At 49.2% G+C, this 10,097-nt stretch overlaps 1 protein-coding gene across 1 annotated transcript; it reads right to left on the bottom strand.

Annotated features, from left to right (window-relative positions):
- Positions 1–220: 220 nt before the first annotated feature.
- MCIDAS (multiciliate differentiation and DNA synthesis associated cell cycle protein) lies at positions 221–6,251 on the bottom strand. Its single transcript, XM_079143477.1, has 7 exons — positions 6,009–6,251; positions 5,828–5,924; positions 5,595–5,686; positions 2,508–2,580; positions 1,757–1,980; positions 1,076–1,186; positions 221–868 (listed from the first exon to the last, which is right to left on the bottom strand). Exons 1-7 carry the CDS (start codon positions 6,123–6,125, stop codon positions 428–430), a joined length of 1,155 nt encoding a protein of 384 aa, XP_078999603.1. The 5' UTR covers positions 6,126–6,251; the 3' UTR covers positions 221–427.
- Between the last annotated feature and the right edge of the window lie 3,846 nt (positions 6,252–10,097).

Raw genomic sequence — 10,097 nt, 5'->3', positions numbered from 1 at the left:
TACCTAATTGGCAATCCTCCTGCCTCAGCCTCCCAAATAGCTGTGTATCACCACATCCGGCCAACCAATTGGTTTCTAAATCCCTTCCTGTTCTACATAGTTCAAAGCTGGTAGAAACAAATATTTAAAAAAAAGACTGTTACGTGTGTACACACACACACACACACACACACACACATACACGGACATGTATAGATGATACACGCAGTGAAAAGGGGAGAGGCTATACAACGCTTCACAGCAGAACTTTACAGTGCAATAAAATCAAGACGTTTTTGTTCCTGGGAAAAATAAGTTTCCGGGTGGCATTCGCCTGCAGAGTGAGTTTTGAAAAGCCAGATTTGGGAAACGGTTCCAGTTACTCCCACTCAGTCTCCAGCGTTTCAACTGGGTTCTAGGGCAGTGTTTTATGGGACCATATTCCAGCTCAACTGGGTACCCAGCGGAATTTGTAGCCCCCACTGGCTGACCGGATGGTGAAGGCATTGCCCTGGGGGAAGGCGAGCGTGCGGATAGTGCTGTGGCTGCGGATGGGAGTGCTGAAAGAGCCGTGCTCCTCCAGCTCGCTGTGGTTCAGGTTCAAGGCGCTGTGGCTGCAATCGGTGCGCAGTCCCCGGAAGGCTCCGTGCAGATTCCCGGGCCTGCAGTCAGTGTTCCTGGGCTCGGGTTGCAGCCGGGGCCTCTTGGCATCACGGCTTTGCAGGGCTTCATCGCAACGCTGGGAAATCTCTCTCAGTATGGCGTCTACTTCCGCGCAATCCTGACCCGCAGCGCTGAACATCTCCTCCAAGCTCCTTTTTGCTGTGGCTTTGAACAGAAAGGGCTCGGCGGCGGCCCCGCAATCTCGGGACTGTGTGATCATCAGCTTCTATGAAAGACGGGGAAGAGCGCCGCCCTGGGGCCAGCGGGAATCGCCCAAGCGGGGCACGCAAAAGGAGACCCGGGACTACTACGCACTGCACTACGTCCGCTACTCTCAGAACCCCACCGGGTTCCAACACAGGGAGCAGGGTGGATGTGCAATGAAACAGCTTCCAATGCCCCGCAATGTCCCACACGCCTGCTCCCTACTTACATCCAGCACCGAGGCCAGGTGCCGGGTCCGGCTGGCGAGTTCTTTCAGCTGCACGTTCCGTTCCTTAAGCGAGGCGATCTCCTCCTGTTTCTGGGTCAGTGTCACGTGCAGCTACAGGAGGAGATCCAAACGTTCAGGGACTTGGCCACCGTGCTCGCTCTCATCTGCGTGAATTAAACCCAGATCCTGACGTCTCACCAAAAGCTGAGGACCCAAGGGTATTTACACTTCTGAGAATCACCAATTTACTTGACTTTCTTTCCCCCACAGTACTTGGATTAAAATGGATCTTCAATCTAGCCCGTGGTAGTGATTAGTACACAGCTGCCAACAGGCAGATCTAGGTTCTGCCTCTGAGCTTCAACCATCCTGTTTTAATTATCAGTTAAATGAGGCTGGTAAGTATATTTTAGCTCAGGAGTTAATAAATGAGAAAAGTAATTTAATAAGCACGGTACCAGGCACAAAGAAAGCCTTCAACAAATAAAACATTTGTAGAGTGGAATTAATCCCACTTAGCGAAGCTGGAAACTGAAGTGGGGCCACCGGAGCAATAGCAGCTATGTGAACCACCAACCTGTCCACTGGTTCAGCATCCCAGTCCTTGCAATCCCATTTCTGCCTTACTCCAGACCCTGTCCCGGCCCTAGGATTCCTGGTCACTAGTCCAGTGTCCCCTACTTGGTTATTTTCAACGAGAGCGTTCCCCAGTGCTCTCTGGTTCTGGTCGGCCACCTCCTTCCAGTACTGTTCTGGCGGCGGCAGGTCGGGAAGGCTAAGTGGTGCTGATTGCAGGGCCCGTGGCTCCAACCGCGGCGAAAGACAGGGCCCGAGAGGCGATACATCACAAGGAGAGAAGGTGAAGTCACTGACGGCCAGGGTAGGCGACATCAAAGAGGATGAGTCTGGGAAAGGGTGAAAGGTGGATTTGTTGCTTCTGACTCACCCCCAGCTAGCTACAGCGGCAAAATGCCACGCCAGATGTAGGTTTTATCTGGAGATTTTTCTTTATTAAGGAAAGCACCCCTCTTTCCAGATATCCTGGACTTACACAGCAGGCGCTCCGTATGTACCTGATGAGTTAACCCGAGCGAGGCTAAACAGGCAAACCTACTGGGACTTGGAAGTTACACAAGGCCTTCCCTCCTCTACAACTATTGTCACTCAAGCTCTCCCAGGCCATATCACAGCGCAAGGATCCCTCTTCCAGAACTCACACTGACAAACCAGCTATAGATTCCGCTATTGAATTTCTCCATTGGAGAGAGGGGGCATTCTAAATAGGGAAGATCAAGACCCTTTGGTGAGTTGATGGTCAGTCATTTACTGGCGGCTAGGTTCACCACTTTCACGACCACAAAATCTTAACTAGTCCGATTTGGAGATGCGGGACATCCTTGCTGTTATTTAAAAACTAAGAGACTGCACTTGCCTGCAATGAGATCATCCACTGTGTCTCTGAAATTCTGCAGTTCGAAGTCCACTTCCGTTTCCAATGAGTGATTCTAAAATAAACCAGGGGTGTAAACCTATCATGATTGAATCTGAAGGGTCCAGAACAATTTCCAGGTTGCACCACGTGGGAGGCGGGGGACTGTCTGCACGCACTCGGGTTCACTTGGATACCTGAAAATCCAAGCCCCACCTGGGACAAGGAACCCAGCAGTCTTGCACCTCGCTGGTGGAGAGCCAGAGGTACAGAGTGTGGACCCAGTCAGCTAGACAGGAGCCCCGAGTCCTCGAAGGGCGCCAAAACTATTCCCTGCAGTCTTTGCCCGCACACTGTGCGGGAGCTCTGCAGAGCTGGGCTTTGAACAATTGGACCGTGTCGCTTCATTGGTCCGCCACCGGACCACCAGCTGCCTCTGTGTGCTGTTCTTTGTGTACCTGTCAACCTCAACTCCAACTTACCCCCAAAAACTGAGATGCCACCCCTCTAAGAGAAGAGAGCGTGGCATGAATTCGGGTCTTTCCTCCGGAGACCCGACAGCTTGCAGAGTCCTCCAATGCGAAACTGCTTCTCGGAAGGTTCAGTCACAGCTAATCAAAAAGGAGGGTGAAAGGTGGTCTACGATTGGAGGAACCAGGGATGCTATGAAAAAATGCTTCTGTTCAGCACGCAGCAGCAGGTTGCCTCTATTACTCTTTTCAGCTTCTTACATAGTTGTAGTTGACTCCCCAACCCCATAGTCGGATGCACCTCCAACTTCCTGAACTGAAGACTTAAAGGTTGGATGCCCAGGAACATTCTTATTCCTTTAACTCATGGACAATGCAAATTGACAGAATTTTATTTTCTATATAGTCTTTCAGTCCATCCTCACACCAGTGTGGGAACCAGGCAGGGCTCAGGAAGTGCTTCCCCTTTCTCTGAAGGATAATCTGAAGCTAGAGAAGTTGAGTTAACCAAAGTCATCCCACTCCTGCAATGCTAGTGCCTATTTCAGTCATCTTTCCTCTATACCTCATTACCTCTCTTTTGGGGAGATATGGGGGGAAAGGCTGGCTGACACTAAAGATAACTCTAGAAAGAGGAAAGGAGTCTCGAGGGCCATGGTGCGAGGGGGACACATCCAATACGCCCATCAGAAATATCTTCTCTGCTGATTCTACTACTGATTCATGCCTTTGTGTTAATCATACTGCTCTCCCAAAGCACTTCTTTGCTAGTCACATATTTCGGGGAACAGGAATTTACTCTAACCCAAACTACAAAGTATCAGTTAACCTCAGAAAAGAAAAAGTCAAATCCAAGTCTGGAGGCCTAAGCACTAATTGAGAACTGAGGCCATAAGGAGAAAGGACCTGAGAAAGGAAAGACTGAGGGACCCAGACAATCTTGATGCAGGAACTCTGCCTTGGTAGAAGTAATGAAATATGATACTTTTCAGGGATTGAAAAGTCTCCTTCTCCATAGGGACTTGAGAAAAGTCCTTACCATGAATAGACTGGAGGCCAGTTTAGGAACTGTGGCTTAGGAAATGATTCCTCCTACACCATTCCAGGTTTTGGTCCATTCTAGACCTAAAACAATTCTAAGATACTCTCTCTGTCTACCTTCCTCTAAGGAAAGCAGTTGGCACATGTAACCTAAGGGTGGACTGGCCAGGGGTTTGTTAGGGAGCTCTCCCTTACACCAGCTCTTTCCCAGCAGAAATCCTGGACCTTTTAGTCCATCTGGTGTAATCCCTGCCCTTGAAGTTTTGAATCCCACTTTCCCAATTAAATAACTCTGACATTTTTCCAACTGCAACAAGAAAAAAAAAATTGCCTACACAGAACATGAGGTCAAGTTTAAATTTTGTATAGTAATGAGAATTCATCAAGAGGCCACTTGATTCTGTTGCTGGCAAAATAAACATGTTGGGGTAAGGGAGTGACCTAGGCCTCTGGGCCAAGTGAAAGGCTTGCCTTTGCTTATTTGCACATTCAGATCTAAATAATAATAATGATAACGATAAATGGCCTCTGCAGGGTAATGCCCACTCCCACCTCTTGCTTTTACAATCTCCACTCTTAGGGCTACCTACCCTGAGTCTTCTTGAGCTCTTTCCCAAGGTTCTAAGAGGCTCTTAAAGGAGGCCTGAGAAACTGTTTCACCGCCACTCCCAGTTCTGAGAGGTGTTCTGTCTTTTGGAGAGTTCTGTACTGAGACTGTCCCCAACGACCTTGTGGCCCCAGTACCTACTGACAGAAAGCAGGAATTGGCACTCTTCTGTGGTAGCATCTGGATAAAATTACCCGTCCACCTGTGAGCTAGTTTCTGGCCTTCTAGACTAGTGCTAAAAGGCTCCAATGTCTGGGAAATGTCAGTCCCGGCAAGTGGTGGAAGTGGAGATAGTTTTAGGGGAAAAGAAAACAGTCAAATGCCTCTTTGCCACATGGTGGCAAGACTAGAACTTTTGGAGGGAAATAGAAGGACTTTTTTAAAATGCCTAACTGTTGAGGGTCCACCTCCACAGACAGGAATCTGTTCTGTCAGATAGCTTGCGGAGTCCTTTGTCCTTCTTCTCACTTTCCCCCAAATACAAACTCTTCCTCTTTTCCAGTCTTGATCGAGAAGGTATCCGTCGATTTCCACTCTCCTTAAATACCCACGGAATGAAAAATGATTAATGAATGGCCTGGGAATGGGGTGTTGGGAGAATAAGACAAGTATCCTGTACACAGATGCCCAGAGCAACTTTGCTCAGACTCACCCACCCGGTCCCTCAGTGTTCCATCTCCTCGATTCCTTGTCACAACTCCAAGGAATAAATGGGGAGAAAGGCAAGGAGCCCTCCAAGTGAGTCCCACTGTAAAACTTGGCTAGAACAGCTCCGGAAACGCAGCCTTCACAGCATACTAGGAGGGAGGAGGGAGGAGGTCGCTTGGACCTGGGAGGCTCAGATTTCCGCACGCCGCCTCCCTTCACCATTTAAATGTGCTAGGCGCCGGAGACGAACTTCTGCGGAAATAAACCCCCACTTACGAATGGGGTTTGTTTTCAGAGGCAGCAAGACTCCTCAAGGGGAGGTACCTGAGAGGCAGCCGGCTCACCACTAGGCGGCGCGTCGGACCCGAGTAGAGAGGAGCAGTCCGCGAGGTCCTGCAGGTCGATGGTGGTGAGGGCTGCACGGCAGAGAGACACACCCGAGGGACCCTAAGCCTCTGGACCAGACTCGCCGCTGGGACCCCCGCCAGGACGTCGGAGCCCGGGGGAAATTTCCCCGCGGGGAAAATGAAGGGTCGCGCAGGTGTCTCGGAGCTCACCTGGCAGCGCAGCGGCCTCGGCGTCCGGGGGATCCTCGTATACCGACACCGGGCTGCCGCCGCCGCATCCCGAAAAGAACTTCCGCGGAGGGGCTAACTAACCGGACACAGAACAGTGAATACCGGTCAGCCCTCGGGAAGGGAGTTCGCGGACCCCTCCGGTCCCGGCCAGCAGCCCCACCTTCCTCTCTGGCTTCGCGGGTTTGCGGAGAGGCGGGCCTGTCAGCTCCAGCATCCTGTTGGGGCAGATGCTGTCGAAGGCCCGGCGTTCCGCTGAGCTGCTCCCGCACACCTGCATCCTGTGTGTATTCCGGCGGAGGCCACCGCTCGGGCCTGAATAGCGACCCGCACAGCGACCCGCACCCTGAGCTCCCTGCGCTCCCTGCGCCTGTCGGCTCAGAAGTCGGCCGGAGATTGGGGAATGCGCGTGGCCCGGGAGGAGCAGAGGGAGGGCGGGGAGGAAAGGGAGGATGGCTGCGTGGGAGGGGCGGCTCGCGCCGGAGCGCCGGAGGTGGCGCCTTTAGCCCCGGGCAATCTGCGCGCGGGCGGAGGCGTTAACCCAACCTGGCAACCGGGCTTCCCCCGGGAGCCGCGAGCCCGGGGCCCAGGCCCACGAGCGCCCTTTCCGCCAGCGTTGGCGCCACCGCCTCCTGGCCGCGCCAGACGCAGAGAGCGAAAGAACTAGGCTCGACGGGTCCCCAGCATTGGGTACTGCCTAGCAATTTACAGACAGCGGGGATGGAAAAGTTGAAGACTCTTACTTCCTTTTCTTTCCATCCCAACCACAAAGCACAGAATAAACGTGAACAGACAATCGCCAAAGTCTATCTCCAGAGTTTGTTCTGCCTTGCAGGATTTAATGGGGATGTAGAATTCTGGAAGAGAATCCTTGGAATAGCCTCCAGTTTACAGAAACCCATTCCCCCAAAACCTGAGCAGCATTCTGGGTCTCAATAGACTTTCACATAGAATCCTGGCCTAATGCAAGAGTCCTGCCCCGTAGCACTAGCCCTGCACCTTCCTGGGCATAATCTTTAAAATAAAGGATCGATCAAGAAAAGTGACATCCTCAAATCTTCTTCCAGCTTCTGAAAACTTCCAGTGGACAAGAGAACAATCCCAAAACCCCTGAAACCCTGGTACCTGCCTCTCCTGGTGGCTTCAGCTGCCCGTCCCAGCGTTTAGCCTGTTGTCTTTACAACTGGGCTCTCCTGCTGTGCCGTAATCTTAGCTCTCCATCTCAAGCAGGAGTTGTCTCCCAGGAGAGGGACATCTCTCAGAAAGGAATAGCCTTAGGTGAGGGGGACCTCTCTCAGGACCACTCAGAGCCATCCAATTTGAATAATCATTTGAAATTGGAATCGTTGTACCCTCCTACTGGGCACCACCTTATTTTCAAATTATACCTGGTAGTGAAAGTGAAAGATCCTCTTTTAAAATGTCATGGTCCTCTTTTATTTGCACTCATTATCAGGATTAAGAAATAAGATACCATAGGAATGGTGGAGGAAAACCAATGAGAGACTGGAAGAGATTTGGAGACCCTCTGACTACATCTATAGATGTAGGAATTGAGCTGAGGTGAGGCCAAATCAGTCAGAGCTAGTTTGGTATTGCAGGTAGGACAGAGCTTTGGCTTTAGGATCAGAAAGCAGAAGGATCTGAACTAGAGTTCACCAGATCTGTGAGCCCAGGTCTTTAGAAAAAACGATAGCACTGACCTCAACAGGGTTGAAGTGAAGATGATGGGATACTTTATGAAAAATGGCTGGTGGTGTGTATGGACAAAGTGTGTGCCTTTTCATCACAATTCCAGCTTTCTAAATCACGTTCCTGGCTCTGTCTCCTGGTTCCTCCTATTCCCCAGTAGCTCATCCAGTCCACCTCCACCCCTTTCTTTACCCACCTTCTGATCTGTAAAATGAGTAGGGGTGCTGAGTTTTGGGGTGCTCTTTACACATGGAGATGATCACAGGTTTTCCAGGACAGGCCCACTTTTCAAATATTCATCAGCGAGTTCCAAATTGGGATAAAAATATGGGCATTATATAGATTATCTGTGGCACCAGGAACTGGAAATACATGACTCCTAGCCTAGATGATTGTGGAACTAATCACTAAGTTCCTGGAGAGCTTAGTACCAGGGATGGAATTTTAGCAGCTCTGGTTGAATGACAGAGTCAATGCCGGCAAGGACAACTTCCAAAGTCATTCTTTTGCCAAAGGATCAGGTCCCCACCTCCTGGCAGTCAGGCTGAAAGCTCCAGATACTTCGAACTTAGGGTAGGCATTTTGGTCTTTCTCTTTTTTTCACCTTCACAAAACAGCTTTTCCACAGATGGGGTAATCACCCTTCCCTCTCCTGGTACCAAGGAGGAAAAGTACCTGGAGAATTTACATGTCAACTTATCAGGACAACAGAGGTCTAAAGGACCCAGAGAAAGTAAGGTACCAGTATCCTAGACTCTAGAGTGCACCAGAAGATTCTCCCTTCATGGAGAGAAGTGCAAAGAAGCTTAAGTTTGCTTTGAGTTTGTTTGCTTTTTATTTGTCATACATTTTGATTTATTTTAAATACAGAACACATGACTGGGGTTTTCCCCCCAGAACTTTTTTTTTTAAGATTTTTTTCAACCATACAGAAATTTTAAAAAGGCAAAACAATACAATGAACCATATGTTCACCACCACCCCCAATAATATTTCCATTTCTTTGTTCCAAGTCCCAGGGCAGGGGGCAGAATCCCTTTCCTCCCTTCATTGTGTAGACTAGTCTTTGCTTTTTGAAGACACCATGTGCCAGGACCCATCCTGGGGGTGGGGGGGGACTTATTTAGAGCAACTCACTAAAATCATACTTCAACCCTATCAAACAGATGCTACTCTTATCCCAGCTTTTACAGATGAGATGTGGGTATAGACCCTGCCTAAGGTCACCCAGCAAATTGACTCCAGAGCCTACTTGTTGAATCACTACTTGATACTGCCTCACATTTAATCTTAATCTCACTTAAACTCCACAAAAACCCTGGTTTCAATTATGGAATGCAAGGAGGTTAAGAAATTTGCTGCAGTGGTGAAGCTGAGATTTCGGGCCTACAGCAGATTCTTGCCAGGGAGAATGACGATGTGACAACTGTAGCCCCACAGGAACCAAGCAAGCCTCTGTCTCTTTTCTTGGTCCAGTTTTCCCATCTATAAAATTAACCCTTATGAATGTAAGTAAGGACTTTGTTGATTCTACAGGTTCTTTATAGTCCCTACTGAATGGAGAACATTGTGTAAAAAACCTGTGTGGCACCTACTCAGGAAGAGATTTTACTGAAAATGTTTAGAAACCTGTATGGGAGAAGCTTAGCAGTGTGGCTAAGTGTTGGGACTCTGGACTCAGATCACCAGCCTTCAAGTTCTGTGTGCCAGTGCAATCCTCTGAAAAATGGGATAGTAGATTGCTTCACAGAATTGTTAAATGATCAAAATACTTAATGATGAACACAGTGCCTAATAAATCACAAGCACTCTATACAGCCTTCACTACTATAATCCAATTATTACCTTGAGCTCACATGTAGCAGCATAAACAATTGAACCACGTGATTACAAGGAAATGGGTTCAATAGCCCTAATAGCCTGCAAAGCTTTCCTTTTCAACATCTGTTTGTAGCATGTGGGATTCTATATTGAAATCTCTTGCTTTGCCTGCTGCTAGTGTGCCTACCTGGTTTCCCACCTCTGCCATCACCTGTACTAGCAAGTGTAGCCTATGATCCCTTTACACACCACAGACTTATGGGTTCTACTCTCTCTCTCTCACCTCAGCACACCCTTTGGACCCCTAGGGTTGCACAGTCCTCATGCTCCTAACACAAGCGTCACAGAACTCAAGCAGACAAGTGACCCTGATTGATCTTATCATTGGAACAGTGGTATCCAAAACCTTGCCAGATGGATTTCACAGAGATGCTAACTACAGAGTGAATCTGTGAGAGGAGAGCATCCCTGGAACATTTCCAGCTGCCTCCTTCCTTCCCCAGGACAGACAGGGCAATAGCAGCATTAGGACATTAAAAAAAAAAAAAAAAAACACCAGCCTCTTTACTGAGAAAGACAGCTCCCTCATTTGTTCGGTGCACAAATAAATAAGTTACTAGATTCTGGTAGGTACAAGATGTACAGCACACAAGATAGCAAGCTGGAGTCCTGAACCTCTGGCTCTCTCTCTGAATCAGTCCCTCTCCTCTCCTCTCCTCCTCCTTCCTCTCCACCGCTC

This window comes from Sciurus vulgaris (assembly GCF_902686455.1).
Source record: "Sciurus vulgaris genome assembly, chromosome: 6".
In the NCBI taxonomy this organism is placed as follows: domain Eukaryota; kingdom Metazoa; phylum Chordata; class Mammalia; order Rodentia; family Sciuridae; genus Sciurus; species Sciurus vulgaris.
Note: the sequence above shows the minus strand (reverse complement) of the source record. Positions and strands in the feature narration are given on the sequence as shown.

Bases quoted from the DNA above. Each gene is read 5' to 3' on its own strand.
- MCIDAS (XM_079143477.1), bottom strand. From the start codon at position 6,125: ATGCAGGTGTGCGGGAGCAGCTCAGCGGAACGCCGGGCCTTCGACAGC. The intron at 5,925-6,008 runs GTGGGGCTGCTG...GTGTCCGGTTAG, and splicing joins CCGCGAAGCCAGAGAGGAAG to TTAGCCCCTCCGCGGAAGTT. The intron at 869-1,075 runs GTAAGTAGGGAG...CGTCTTTCATAG, and splicing joins ACCTGGCCTCGGTGCTGGAT to AAGCTGATGATCACACAGTC.